A 16,108-nucleotide genomic window follows, 5' to 3' on the forward strand; every position below is an offset into this window, starting at 1 on the left:
TGGTCCTATCTTGAAAAACTAAGTGAGGAGAAGGAGCTAAAAAGTAACTAAGTGCTTCTACTGACAGAAAAAAAAAGGATAATACAAGTCAAACTTACAGGCAAATGAAGTATTTTTTCCCCCTGGCCAGTTGCTAGGCATTTTAAGGACGTGAATATTTCTGAAGAAAAGAAGAGTTTAACAACTGAATTTATTTGTGTAAGTGCCTGTTGACCTATAACGGCACAGTTTTCTAATATAAAGATGAAAGATTATTAAATCAGTATGCTAATAGTTACCAGTTAAATTGGACCTATCCTGAGTTAACAGACTCTGATCCTTCCCCCAAATGAAGATGTCTCCACTCCTCTAACTTTTCCACATCAGCAAGCTCTAGTGTAAACCAAAAAAGTCTTCATAGCAGGGTCACTAAAACAAATAGATCAGTATGGGCTACTGATAGGTTCCAGCGTTATAAACCTGGCATAGGAAAACACCTTATTTTCCTTGAAATGTCTTCAGAAGGTTATTGTATGTGACAGTCTAATGTTTGAATTTGTATTAAATGAGAGTTCTCTCTCCTGGCTATGAAAAGACAAAGTTATGTTGCTAGGGATTTTATGACAAGTTGATGATAAAGAATCATTCCTCAAGAGTCCTTGCCTTCTCTTTCATAAGTAGACCTAATTCAAACAACTCAGCTTCCCAACTACTGGAAAAAGAGAGAAAAACCCACATGATTTTTCAACTGACTGATGAAACTTGCAAAAATCATGTGCTCAAAAATTAGAATAAGCTTGTTCCATACTCCTGATGAACCTTATGGAAATACATATTTCATCACAACAACTCAAAATCTGATGCAGAAATTATTTTATGTACGGCATATACGTAATATATTTTGATATCATGTGTTAATTTAAAAGCTTGGTAATATTTACTATCCACTATATATCTGAGTAAATTTTGCTTACCAAATAACATCATAGAGCTTGTACTGACTCCCTGCCAACATACAATAAATGGGTACCTTGTGAAGGTGCATTTAAGACTGCTCAGTACATTCCTTTAATGCATATACTTTGTTCCCATACACTTTGTGCCATGCTTCTGTTTCACAATCCTTGTGACAGATTAAATGCAACACAAAAACCTCTTGGTATTAGGTAGACTGATATCAAACACCATTTATTACCAGACTTGGCCAATCTGAGAATTGTCTTTGCTCACTAACCAGGCTTGAAGAAGCCCGAGGATTGATTCTGGAAGTGCCTCTACATTGTCCCAGACCAGCACTAGCCTCAAATCACTGTAGTTTTATGGCACGGGCCAGTAACAAGAGCATTAAGCTTGAGAAACCTCGTGGTGCTACCCAACCTACTGTTCCCCTCTGTCCCTTATCGGGCACGTTACTCGCTATCTCGCCCCTCAGTGACAGGACACACAGCCCGCTATCTGGCAAGGCTCTGTCTGTGCCTCTAAAAGGGCATTTCTGACTTGGGCTGGCTAATCAGTGACCAGGCACAAGACAAGACAATGACCGAAAGGCTCAAACCGACGGCTGGGTTCCTCTTCCTACCGGTTACCTCTGCCTGCCTCTTCACACGTAGACATCCCTCAGCGTTTTGGCTTTCTGCTGGGATTTCGGGACTTAAATAGGTAGGGACAGTGCGGACAAGGAGCAGGAGCACGGCTTCGGCGCTCCCCAGCACGGGGGAGCCACACTGCACACCTGCAGCCGCAGCGCGAAAGGCACTGCAAGGTGCGAAGCTTCCCAAGCAGCTCCGCGAAGATGCGCCCCAGCAGCCACCCCTCCAGCGCGTCAATTCCTCTGCCCAGCGGGCTGGGCTGCAACCTAAAACCCCACACCCCGCCGCCGGGCTCCCCCCGCACCCCGCACTCACGTGTAGGGCGCGCACGGCCGCCCCGTAGAAGCGCAGCGCCCGGCTCAGCTCCAGCGCCGCCGAGCGCGAATCGTCGCCGTGCTGCAGCGCCGCGTCGCCGTGCCCCGGGCCGTGGGGCAGCAGCAGCAGCGGCTCGGCACGGGGCTGGGGCTGCGGGGCCGGGGCGAGAAGGAGCGGGGCGGGCAGCGCCATGGCCGCGGCCAGGGCCAGCAGCGCGCAGGGCGGGCAGGGCGGTGCGGGACCCATAGCTGGCGGCTGCCGGGGAGGCGGCAGCGGCGCGGCCCCGCCGCTATAAGCGCGGGCAGCGGGCGGGGCGGGCAGCGGGGGGCGGGCTGAGGGCTGAGGCGGGGAGAAGTGGTGTGAGGGGGGACGGAGGCAGCGCTGTGTGGGGGCCTCTCGACGCCGGGGGGTTATCGGCAGGGGAAATAATGATGATAACCCAAAAATACGCCCAAAGGTCTTTCGTGAAGTCATCCTGTCAACGCCAGAGCGTCACCGGCTGTCAAGTAAACCCCACGGACCAGCCTGGAAAAGGAACTTCGCTGAGGATGAGGTGCATAGGTATCTACATGCAGAGCAGCAAACAGCCCCTGACTACACACACCTTCCTACTTCTCTGCCTGCAGTCTCTTCCTACTTTCCTGCCAGCAGGAAACACCCAGAATCAGCTGAAGAATGGATAAATTTCATATTTTTTCCTAAAGGTTCCAAGCAAAGACATTTATAGAAAACACCAGTGTTTTAAATCTTTAATTACATCTTTAAATCTTCAAATTAAAACTTTAATCATTAATTCAAATTAAATAATTTGAATTGAATTGTTAATAATTAATTCAAATTAAATCTTTAAATCATTAAATCTTGTCCAGAGAAGCGTATGCTGTGCAATTTCCACGGAATATCTATAGTAGAGAATCGCCTGAGGGGAGGCAGCTGAAACCCTACTCACATGCCTTTTACATGACTTCTTACTTGTCTCTAAACACCTGCTCCTTCCAGTTCTCTCCTTTTCCCCAGTCAGTCTCATCCGATTTCACCCGTTTTCCCAGAATCTCACTGATAAAGCTTTTTGGTAAGAAACTACCATTCACATTTGGTGAGTTACAAGATCACAAGACACTCGGGGAAGTGCTATAACCATGCCTTCCTAAAAGGTAGAAATACATTTGGGTGTGTAACGAACATTATTATCATTAGCAACCCTGTCCACCTGATTTCTATATTTCAGCAAAAGCAGCCACTGAGACACACGTAGCCTGGAGGTCTGGGAAGAGAAGCCCTCCCTCCACACAACCCAGCTCACTTTGTACTTTCACCTGCACCTTCTCCCCGTATTTTCACAGCCCATTAAACAGTAACCAGTAACAGCAACAGCTCCTTGCCCACGTTAAGTGTGCACACTCAAATACAATTGAATGCCTTCACCAAAAATCACCCTTTCTTTCTAACCTCCTCTATTCAGCATAAGGCTACTTCCAAACCTACAGAAGGTAAGGACAAGATGTGTTTGTGGAACACAGCTCCACAACAAAGAGAAAACCTAGATCAAACCCTAAAACACCCCCATATATACACTCACAACATAAAAATGTCATTTCTGTTAAGCTTGAAGTTTTCCATAGCCACATTCTTTGACACAAAAGTCAACCTGAGCCAGAGAAAGATAAAAGCATATACATGTATATGAAAAAAAATCTGAGGATAACATTTTCCTGCCAGATCTCTATGATTTCCTAGTACTACGTCCAGAATTTGGAAGATGAGGATCACTGGGAAGCCAGAAACTTCTTGTAGTAAATCTGAAATTGATTTGAAGGCTGGAGAGTTAAACGTATACATCTGGATATTTAAAACAGAGTAATAGCAATGTTATGGTAAATCCTCTGTCCATGAGTCAGGACATTGTGATTGTTTAGTCTGTTTTGGGGTTAAGAGGATTGCAGTGTTTCTGTTGAATAAGTTTACCCTGTTTACAACGTTGCTCCCACAGTGGTGAGTAATGAGAACTGTTAGTTCTCAGCCAAAAAAATTATTTAAGCTGTCTTTCCTAGCATCTTCAATAATGACCTGAAAAAGGGGTAGAGTAGCATGTTTACGTATGTTGTAATTACTTGGGAGATGCTAATTTCTAATGCCAAGCAGAACATAGAATGCAAAATACTTTTATAAGATTTTAAATGGGAAGAAATATATTCAGAGGCAAACTGTCATAATACCAGCTATCTCCAGGATATTACCATGCAAAATCTTCCAAATATTAAATGCCAAGAATATTGCCTTTTCAATGGGTAACAAACCAGACATGGCAACAGTTTACAAAGCAATGTGGCCCCCAGAGATCAAGTACAAGACAGGAGCAGGTTTTACTGAGTTACTGGGATGTAAGTGACCTTTTCTACAGGGAGGTGATGACACTGCTTTTCCAGAGACTGCTTGCGAGATCAGAGATCTCACGAGAAGTGCACTACGGGAGAGAACTCTGAGTGAGACATTTAAAAAGATCAGAGGACCAGAGGGAGCAGCATACAAAGAATTATTAAAGAGCTGAACTTTGCATATGCCTAAATGATTACGGGGAGGAGATTTGATTTCCATCTGCCATCAAAGATATGAAGCATCTTCCATTCAAGTATCTGAAGGGTGCTACCAAACAGAGGGAGGAATTGGATCAGTGTGTTTAAGGAATACAGACAACCAAGGATTAAAATGACCAAAAGACACCACAAAACCAAATAGCAGAAAAAGTTTCCTTACCATGGGGTCCAGTTTTGGAAAAATCAGAGATTACACATAGTGGAAGCAGAATTACAGAAAGCTTTAAGTAGTCTTATTCCAGATTGATTGGATTACTGTAAGGAATAATTCTGTATTTGATCCTGGGACAAGATAGCCTCTCAGATTTTTTCCTTGAGTTTTTGTGTTGATATGGTACTGAAATAGCTCACAGGTATTCACGCGTGTATATTTGAAAATTTCCACTGCCTACACTAGAGGAGATGTAGAAAACAGGACTACAGACATGGTTTTTGTGTGATCCTCCTGACAATCCCAACCTTCTCCCCACTTTCTTGAATAGAAAAGGGGAGCTGGAGGGTACCCCTTGCTGGCGTGGTTGGAAGAAGGAAAGTGGTGACCTGGGCTGCTCATGATGACCCTCAGCTGTCCAAAGATGAGGAAGCATTCCAGCAGATGGATCACCAAAAGAGAGAGTAACCATGTGGTAATAAGCTGGGAAGAACTGAGCATTTGGGATAATGACAGGAAAGGAGAGGACCGAGGTCTGCTGAGAAGAAACATTTTTTGAGAGAGAAGGTCATGGGAATCAGAAGGTCACAAGCAAAGGCAAAGCTTGCAGGAAGATCGTGGAGTGAGCATCATGAATTTAAATCACTCCATCCTGGCATTTAATGTTTGTTGTTCAGTAGAGTGGAACATTAAGAGTTTCCCTCTAAATGAGCCTGTATCATTATGGAGGTCACATGATTTAGGAACAATTTCCAAATAGGATATTTTGCAGCAGAACTCTCTACAGAAGGAGACTGGTTTTGAAGCAGTGTTAGATGATCTTGAGAAGAACTGCCCTGTTTCTCTCACGTGGTAATCTTTCAGGGCAAGAAAAGGACAACTTCCTTGGGAATTCATATCCTGTGCTGGAGAACAGCTGGGCAGCAATGGGGATGTGCAACAGTGACCTGGTCATTACAGAAGAGAGAGATTGCTGGGATGTAATGGTGGGCAGCAGTAACACTGGGCACTGCCTGCAGCAGGGGCAAAGCAAGGGAGAAGAAATATCTCCCAGCTATTTCCTGAGTCCACTGTTTGGGGAGACTGCTTACATTTCTAGGGTTACCTCCTTCCACTTGTATGTCTTATTAGTCTTAGAACTGATAGCTGTATCAAAAAGGGACAGAAACAAATTACCATGGAGGAGGTTACACAGAGATGTTATGCTTACGCAGTTGCAGGAACACTTCCCTTCATCCCTGTCTACAGCCTAGGAAAAACAAGATGGAAAATGGAACAGAAAAATACCAGTGTCACAGAAATTAGCTATGTAAAAATAACAGCCTCACAATTCTCCCATCTGTCACGTACCACATGAAAAATATGACACTCTTTATCATTTTGGTTTTGGTATTTTATCAAAAAATTCTTTTTACAGCCTATAGCCTCAAGACTTTCAAGAATGGAGTTTCTCATCCAGGAAAAATACTACAACTTCTTTGTAGTAATAGAGTTGGAATGGGGAAAGCAGGTACATAGCTGGTCTTCTGTATAAATTTTGAGCACAGCACTAACTATTCCAAGTCTTACTATTTCGTTGCTATCTAAAAGTTTTAGCTTTGTGCAACAAAAGTCTCCAGACAGACACTAAGAACTGACTTCAAACTTTTAAAACCACATAGGAGGTGGGAAGACAAAAGGTATGACCCATTCCTCATATATGTGAAATAAATAAATAGATAAATGATTACAATATAAAGGAACATTGTTTTTAAACAATGGGAATAGAATATGGAAAAGCAATTTGACTGGGACAGGAAGACAGATATGGAAAAGGTATCCTTTATCTCCTGTCTACTCTGAGACTTAAGACATAGCTCCTCTGCCTCACTTACATCTTATTGTGTCAGACTTCAGAGCAGAGAGAGCAAACATGGGGAAAATACATCCTGTAGCCTGGTGATGAGGTTGTATTTAATGCATTTCTTGCTAAACCACCACTTAAGATTAAACACACACCCAAACCAATTTAGCATTGCTAAATTTTGCTTTGCGTTTTCCTGGGGCATCCAGAATTTCACTGCAGTGAATGCGAATTTCGGTTGTACGTGGGATACAAAAAAGGTGTTGCACTGAGTCCCTGCAGCAAAGCCTCTAGATGACTATCGAGAAGGAAAGAGAGGGCTAGTGGTAGCTAGAAATTCAATTACAAATGATTAGTATAGAAGCTCAGCCTTAACTTTTCCATGAACACTGAAAAGGGCTAATAAAGTCTGAAACTCTGGCACAGAGTTCCCCGTGACAGCCAAACTATTATCTCACACCCTGCTCATTGTGTCTGTAGAGCATCCAGCCTCATGGAGCCTGGCCATGCCTAGACCCTCTGCCTCTGAGAAAACACAATTTATAACAATTACAATTAGAAAAAAAAAAAAAAAAGAAAAAAAAAAAAGAAAAAAAAATAGACATGATTTCTCAGGTGAGTCTAAACAGCCATGGCAGGTTAACGAGGACACTTAATAAATTTTTCCCTAGCATGATCAGATGATATCTTGTAGAAGGAAAAGGACTTATTTTGGAAACTGATTTTTTGAAGTGGAATCCATTACATAAGCAAGTGAAACTCACCAAGGAGAGCATATTACCTTGAGTAGCTGTGAATAAAACAGAGAAACCAACTTTCACAACGGGTAAATGACGCTGTGGGGCAGCAGAGGCCAATCGTTTTCATCACTGTTTTTTACAACAGGACTGGAAAAGGGAAAAAAAAATAAAGTTAGCACCTATTCTTATTAATTAAGATTAGATTGTGGTTCATCTTTACATGTAGAACAGTTGTGAAAGCCCTGCACAGATGAAGAACAACAGTTCCCTAATTAAACCCATGCTTGGCCAGACTGAACACTAGGGATTAACATTTCTTCAAATGAGGTTGCTTGTAAATTCAAGAATTTACTACGCATTTTTAACCTAAAAGCCTAGTTTTTATGCTTGTAGATAAAATGTTTAAAATCAGTTGGACATTATACCTGGAGTAGGCTGTAGTATGCCGCACATCTGTAATGCTGAAAGAGTGTTTGTCTCTCTCTCTCTCTTTTTTTTTTTTTTTTTTTTTTTTTTTTAACTGCATAAAGCCTGTGAATTATCCTCTGGCCTGAAACAGTCCAGATCCAAAAACCAGGAGTAATTCCATGAATTGCAGCTGACCTAAGAACTTACATTGCTGTTCGCTTGGAATCTGCAGACTAATATAAACAGTGGCCCACTCATTTCTTCCCAAACAAAGTTGAGTGTTCAGCCTAGGATGTACCACTAGCTTTGTCACAGAGCAACAATAAAACATGAGGATCTGCGCTAAAGCAGCTCTGCACAGAAACAATCATGTTGTCCCTGGGAAAAGAGGCAGTATGTGCAAGCGCTAGGGTTGATGCAATAACTTATTCATCGGAGGAGTGACGGGATAGGAGCAAAAGCGGGAGCTCTTTTTTTTTTTTTTTTTCTCTGCAAGAGGCTGCTGAGAACAGCCCCTGTGTGTAGTCTATGCTCCCAATTAAAAGAAAGACAGGGTGTGATCCCTAAGGCCACATAGCAAGGGCTGGATTGTGTCCAGACTGCTAACCCTGAGATCTCAGTGGCCATGTCCACACTGCTTAGCATTTGGCCTGTGAGCTCTGCTGAGTTACTGTAGTCCTAGGAAACAACAAATATTTTTTGGATTTTTTTTTTTTTCCAGTACATGCTGTCAAAGATAAAGAGAACGATTATACACAAGTGGTTTAGTTACAGCACGAAACTGAGGGTATGCCACATGAGGGGATGTGCAGGTATTTGAAACTGCAAAGCTTTGGAAGATTGCTTAGGGCCAAGAACAAAGCCTGGTCTTGGCTTGTGTGTGACTGCCTTTTGAGGCTGGTCCTTGGAGCAAACTGTCTGCAGGCTGCTCCTGTGCTTTGTCTGGGAAAGAGCCACTGGGAGCAGGCAGGAAATCAGCTAACATTCAAGCAGTTCGGATACTCACAGACCCAGTGCTAAGAGAGATCCTGGTCCCCTCTCATTTAGCACTATAGACGTACCTGTGTATCTGGAGCCTCCTTCTCAGAGGCATATTTTAAATTTTTCTAGGGGCAGCAATACTCTTACAATAGGGGAGAAAAGAAAAAAAAAAAAAAAAGAAAAGTTTACCAAGACATTTTTCAAGTAATTAATTGGTTTTGTTGCTCAGGACTGGACTTCTATCTAAGCAATTTCTGTCTTGTCTTCTCTCCTTTTTAACACCCTGTGAGCTGTCTGAACCTACCGTAACATCCTCCTCCTTCACCTACTCTCCACAAGAGCCTTCAACTCTGTACTGGTATGTTCTTCTTAGTTTCCTTCCTCGTCTTTTTCCAGAACAGGCTTTTATTAACCTTTTGGGATCTTAGGGCTGACCCGCTTTATGGCTCATTGACCAGTTCTCATTCCTCGAGTTCTTTCTCGGAGAAACTCATGCCTGTTTCCCTTTAATTGCAAAATCTTTTACGATTCTCTCAAACTTCCTGCATGAAAAATATTTGAATGTTTTCCAGCGTCACAGATCTTTCAAACCCCACTTTTGCCAGCATGGGTAGTTTTTAGTTACAAGTGAAATCACTAAACTAAAGGAAGTGACTTTGGACGGAAAAAGTATTACCTAAAATAAAATGATCTATATCTGGTTCTTAATTCTCTAGTAACTCATTAAATACAACGATTGTTGTAAATGCATCAAATGTGTTTAATGCACTTGTCTCTTAAAATGATGAACCAGTCCATCAATCCCACCCATCTCTAGAGCCATTAAATACAACACAAGACTGCCATTGAGAGAGCTGTGTGGACAGAGGTTAAACATAGTGAAAATATTTGGAAACACAATTATTGGAAACAAACAACGTGGAAGAAATGTGTATTACCATAGACATAGATTTTAATAAAATAACTGATTTCTGTGGATGTACTGATTTTTACATTTTCATCATCTGAGCAGGGATTCTAAGTTGTGCAGAATGAGCCACAGCCTTTGAACAAACAAGCGCATTGTGTTCTTCCTGAGGGAAATCTGCTGCCCTCTGCTTCTTCCATGTTAGTGAATACAATTCAGTCATTTACGTACGCAGCACAGGACTTTGCCCCATCCAAAATGTAAGTATTTTCTGCAGCTTATTCCCTGCAGCAGCACTAAAGTACAAAGCAGGTTTTCATCCAGCAATCACGGTCCCGACAGCACCCCTCATTACTACGTACTACTGTGTCAAGTCTCAAAACCTCTCCTGCTGACTTAAGAAACATTATTATTCCACTTCATAGACAGAAAAATGAAAGCACCAAGGGAATTTGTCCACCTGGCAAATCAGACGACAGGCAGGAAACTCAGCAGAGATTTCCTGACAACCAGAAGCAGCTTTCTGAAGCGGAGCAGATTGTGTTTCTTCTCAAGGCAAATGCCAATTTTAACTAATAATGGTCTCTGTGGGTATCCAGAGAGTGGAACTCTGTCATTATTCTTAATGCTCAGGAGCTTCTGGAAAGCTCACCAACTTCAGATATTCAAGGTGCTACCACATGGCAGAAATGGACAAAAAAATAAATATCACAAGTAAAATTTAGAGTCAGTTTTTTTAAGTTGAATATGTAATGAAGAATTGGGTTGCTGGCTGACATGTTCAGCCTTACTAGAGGGGTATATGGCTGATAAATTATAGCTCAGCAAGCACAGAAAGACATGAAGTTTTTGCAATAGTTTCCATGTTATGTAGTGGAGGAATTAAAAGGTTGGTCTTAAATACCTACAAGCTGTTTCTGATCTCCATAAATTGTGACCTAACTTTGAAAACAGGAAATATGCTTCAGAGTAACGTAAAACAAATAGGCTGATTTAACACAACAGCAGCAGCAAATCACCCCTGACAGCGCAGTATTTTTCAAATACCCATCTGTCCAAAGACAGCAAAGTACAAAGATGCAGCATTAGACTAAAGACAAACTTCTGCTAGGAACAATTCTCTCCTGAATAACACCTCACCTTTAAAGCCCCCATGACATCACACCCATTTTAAATGGCAAACTATGACAAAAATTAACCTTGTTGTCTTCTTTGCTAACGCTCATTTTCACATACTTGCCAGCATGCCCTACACACTTCATACATCTAAGTGTTCTCAAAAACTTGGAAGAATTCCTGCTTGAGCATTTGCAAACTTGGGGCTTATATTTAGCATCGTATGTATTACACATATAGGATAATTTAGGTACATTACCCTTATTATTTCACTGCCACTTACTCTGATAACTTTTTCTGGTTACTAAGAGTTTTGAACATTTCCTACAGCATGCTATTCAGTTTTCTCAGTTCCTGACCTAAACTGAAATCCCACCAATTTTTTCAGCCTCATCTAAGGACAGGACGTTTGCCATTTCCAAATAGCCCATTTTTACAGAACGTGTTTTTCCCCTCTGGTACCAGATATAACCAGCTGTCGCATGCATTGCTTCAGCAGAGTAGCTGAGCTGTTACTCCCAGTATGTGAACCAGCTGCTTTCAGCTGCTGCTAGTTGTGCTGGAGCCAGACCCGGAGCTGAGAAGAAGCCTGCTGGACTTCCACTGGCCTCAGCAACCTCACTCCTTACTTTGAGGAGGATGTCTGTTTTCAATTGAGAAGCAACAAACCAGGGTAGGGACAGAATGGATTTTGAAGAGGAGTCAAATGAGGATGGAGTAGGAAGGTGGGAAAGAGAAAGAGAACCTGAGCCTTTTGAGTCAGAGGATACAAAGATAAAACCTGATATCGCCAGGGTTTGTGCATGCATATTATGTCATTCACTTTAAGAAGGCTGATTCCATACTAACAGCAAGCAGAAATAAAAAGCATGGGCTATCCAATCCTGCAGACAAACAAGCAAGAAGTGGAGTGCTCCTAAACAATGCATATGCTCCCAGTCCTACAAAATGAAACCCAAGGTTTGCTGGTCCTGCTGGTCTTCACACCCTGCACAAAAATAAATAAATAAATAAATAAATAAATCTCTCCTTTGACTGAAGGTCTCACTTATCTCCAGTAAAGCTCAGCTAAGAAGAATGAATTCTCAAAATGAGTGTTGCTGAGCATGAAGGAAGAAATGCTGCTACTCAGTAGTAAGCACGGATGTTTGAAAAAGGAGAACAGGCATCCTTGGCTCCCCCTAGGCACAAGACAGGCACTGGTGCTGGTCCAAAGAGCAAATCATATAATTTCATTTCATTTCCTTCTGTCTTCAGACACCATTCTGTGAGTGTTAAATGGTTCCTGGCATTGCAGGGTTTTTCTTTAGGATATCTGGCAAACTGAAGACAGTGAAGCAGATGCTGAGGGCTCAGAAGGTTTTTCCCTGACAGAGGTCCAACATCTGTGAAGTCATCCAAGAAATGCTCCAAGCATATGCTATTCAATACACACAGGCTACCCATATATGATACTTTTAACACTGTATGCCTTGCACCCTCCAAAAGGTGGCTTTTCAAAGTTAGCACTGGGATTGCTTGAAAGCAGTCAAGCAGCTACAGCTACCACGAGGGAAGCAAAAGCTCCCCACAAAAGATGCATCTATGCAGCCAACGCTTATGCTAAAGGAGGTAACCCCCTGTTGTGCAGCTCTACAGACATGCTTCAAAACAGAAACAGGGCTCAGACAAATGCAAACTGCTAGCATGACAGACTGAGTCCAGTGGTCAATGAAAACCTCTCTGCTGTAGTTTCAAGCCAGACTTTGAAAATGAGACAAACAACTGACTCCTACCACGCAGCTTTTTGATACTGCAAATTCTTTCTCAATGGCCCCATGTACCAGACACAGATGCTCAGCTTGTTGGGATAAGCTTATCCAAATCTGTACAGGGCGCAGGCTTGGTGCTTGAGAGCACAGCCCCCATCTTGTCATGGTATTTGTTGTGCATAGCAGCTGCATCCTGGCCCCTGTCCTCCATAAAGACCTCCAGGACTGCCTGAACTTCCTCGTACATTATACGAGATACCTTTTATGCTACCTCGGCAAGCCCTGCAGCAGGTGGCTGACTCACTTATCTTCCCATTGTCATTTTGCAGAATCTTTTGGTGGCACTTAGCACCCCCTGTCTGAGCCCACGGCCTCACTTTCTGTCACCAGGCCAGCATTGAGGCTACCCCGCAGCAAGGAGCTAACAAGAGAGCTGGCAACACACTACTGCAGCAGGACCATGGTTACTTAGCTCAGCTCCACACTCACAACCAAGAGAGATGTTCCCTTCCTGCTCCATGGCACCACAGCTATTAGAGCCTGTGTTTCAGGCTGGAGATGGTGCTCACTGCCACCAGTTAGTTACTTGGCAGGCTGTCGACGCTGTGAGGGGTAGGAGTTTGCAAGGATATGGTGGAAGGAGAAAGGCAAAACTACACCAGCACACCTTTTGTCCCAGCACAGCGCTGCTCTCAGCTCCTTTTCAGCACGCTGCAGGACAGAGAAGTAGCAGCAGCACCCTCAGCTGGTCCCTGCCATAAAGGCACCTGCAGTAAACAGGATGCTGGGAGCTGCTGCTAGACCTCTTATGTTAAATCTAGAGATGTTAAATCTAGATGTGCTTTTGTTAAATCTAGATGTGCTTTTTATTAAACACAGCAATCATTCATTTCCTTTGTAAGCGGCTGCAGCTGCCTCCAGTCACTATACGCATACATCATTTAAAGGCAGGAGCAGCGATGTGAAAGCTCAAGCACAGAATGAGCACGTAATTACAGTACAGATTCTGCTTCCATATATGAAAAGGTAAATTTCCCAAACAGGTGAATGTTAACTAGAGCTTTAATTACAGTATCAACTTTATTTGGGAGATTGTAATGAAAAGTTAAATTACAGGTATTATCATCATGTTTTTTTTTCCTTTTTCCAAGTTTTTTGACCAATAGATATGTGTAAAATTCAAACAATACCAGAACAATCTAAGCAACTTCTCTCCTCACTGCACACAAAGAAGACAGGGTGTACGACAGTTTGCATAATTTTCCTTTAATTTTATCCAGAAGTAATTAGTGACTCTCGATGATTAAGCACATTATAATTTGTTTCTTCTGTGCTGATCTCACTGAATTACTGATCTAAAAACTTGATTTTGTGTAGCAATATATATTGAACTTGTACTTTAATGTACTTTATTATAGTACACTATAATAAAGACACATGCAGATATGGAAAAAAAAAACAAGTCAGGAAACCTTTATGCTTTGTGTATCAGGAGAGCTATGTAATAGTAAATGCCTACCCAAGCCTATATATACTGCCAAGTTTGGAAAAAATGTAGTAGCAAGGATGTGAAAAGATGTCGCTAGGTTCTTCTTTGATACATATCATTCCATGCTCTGAGCATCTTTTAGGTGTAAAGGTGTTTGTCTTCCAAAGAGGATACTAGTCAGAAGATAAACAAAAGGTCCATTTCAAAAATAATCATCTACCTAAACTAGTTCCTGATCTGACTACGTATTTAATATGTATTTTCTTCTCAAAAAATCAATACTTAGCATGACATATGTAATGCACACCTGATGTCAGCAACCTGTGGAACAACTGCAGACAAGCAGTCCAATATGACTATCCCAGCAAGCTGTATCAGTTAGCTAAAGTCACTTTTGATTCTAGCTTTGTCAACTATCCCACTGATAAAGGACTCTTTAATGCATTTCTCTCATTTAAATTAGTGAACAAGGGGATGCATATCTCAAAATGTTTCATACAGATTCATCAGAATTTGGCTGCTCAGTTTCTTTCATTAAGGTATTTATATATTTTTTTTTTAAATATATTTTTCTATTTATCATATGGCCGTACTACATTTGCCTGAGATTTAGTCCTTTTCTTTTTTTAATCTGAGCCATCAAAACATGAAAAATAAAACAAAAAATAGAAGTTGTGATGAAACATCCTCTGCATGGCATAGTTAAGAGGAAACACAGCTGCATACAGGAACACATCTCTTAAAATGTTTTAACAGCAAAAATGATTGATGCCTTCTTACTGCATGCTGTCCATTCTATAAGAGGATTGGAAATCTGCCCTTTTATTATACTGGATTTTGCTCCAAAATAAACTACAACCGGCACAGCTGGAGGTGACAGAAGTACGTCCAGGGTAAATACCTACTCCCTGCCCTCCATCCCAGCTGTTCAATCATTCTGTCCTTTCTCCTTTCACAGCATGTATGTAGCACTGGACAGCTTCTACCCTCTCTCTGCAAAGCTCACCAGCTCTCTTCATCCTGTGCTTACTAAAATCCTCTTGATGATGCTCAAGCCAAAAATCCCAAACAGCCTGTAGTTACAAAGACCTGATGTGCCCTTATGCGAACCCTTGTTTCACCAAACCCCAATTCTCATGTATCTTACACCCTACAAACAGCCACATCACTTTGAAACAACCCAGAACACTTATTACACTCTCCACTCTGTCCTCTGAAGGAAGTGAGGAGCCTGGGGGAATGAGTTGCTAAAAAAAAAAAAAAAAAAAAAAAAAAAAACACTGAAAAAACACTTGCAAAGGGGTTCAAATTAAGTTTGCAGTGACACCTTAATTACAATCTTTCCTAAATTTTGAAGTTACCTTATTATTGTTCTGTAAAGATGCTTATTTAATATAATAAACTTATGCGGACACAGGCTTATTAAAAGAAGTGTAAAAGACAAAGTTGTTACTGTGTTGGTATCTTCAAGCAACTTGCTTATGAGAGTTTTTGGGGAAACTACAGAATCACAGAATTGAAGGGGTTGGAAGGGACCTCGAAAGATCATCGAGTCCAACCCCCTGCCAAAGCAGGTTCCTTAGAGCAGGCTGCCATGGTAGGCGTCCAGACAGGCCTTGAATATCTCCAGAGAAGGAGACTCCACAACCTCCCTGGGCAGCTTGTCCCAGTGCTCTGTCACCCTCACCGTGAAAAAGTTCTTTCGCATGTTGGTGCAGAACTTCCTGGGCTCTCTCTTGTGGCCATTACCCCTTGTCCTGTCCTCACAAACCACTGAAAAGAGGTTGGCTAAATCCCTCTGTCTCCCACAGCTTGGGTATTTATACACATTGATGAGATCCCCTCTTAGTCTTATTTTCTCCAGGCTGAACAGACCCAGGTCTCTCAGCCTTTCTTCATAGCGAAGATGCTCCAGGCCCCGTATCATCTTTTTGGCCCTCCGCTGGACTCTTTCCAGGAGATCCCTGTCTTTCTTGTACCAGGGAGCCCAGAACTGGACACGGTACTCCAGGTGAGGCCTGACCAGGGCAGAGTAGAGGGGGAGGATCACCTCCCTTGACCTGCTGGCCACACTCCTTTTAATGCATGCCAGGATCCCATTGGCCCTCTTGGCCACGAGGGCACAGTGCTGGCTCATGGTCAAAAGCTCCCCAAAGTTAAGGGATCTGCATAGTACTTTCTTCAAGCAGAGTTTTTCTTTGATGTAGTTCCTGCAGTAACATCTGCAGCTCTATTTGTTCAAAGT

At 42.3% G+C, this 16,108-nt stretch overlaps 1 protein-coding gene across 1 annotated transcript in view; it reads right to left on the reverse strand.

Annotated features, from left to right (window-relative positions):
* The window catches only part of NID1 (nidogen 1), a gene marked incomplete at its 5' end in the record, with an annotated part of 42,763 nt that extends 40,406 nt beyond the window's left edge, over nt 1-2,357 (reverse strand). Inside the window, one exon of the mRNA XM_084283412.1 lies at nt 1,884-2,357. Coding sequence (XP_084139538.1) covers nt 1,884-2,357 — 474 coding nt within the window. The remainder of the gene's footprint in view (nt 1-1,883) is intronic.
* Between the last annotated feature and the right edge of the window lie 13,751 nt (nt 2,358-16,108).

Source organism: Netta rufina (assembly GCF_964035555.1).
Source record: "Netta rufina genome assembly, chromosome: 3".
Lineage (NCBI taxonomy): Eukaryota > Metazoa > Chordata > Aves > Anseriformes > Anatidae > Netta > Netta rufina.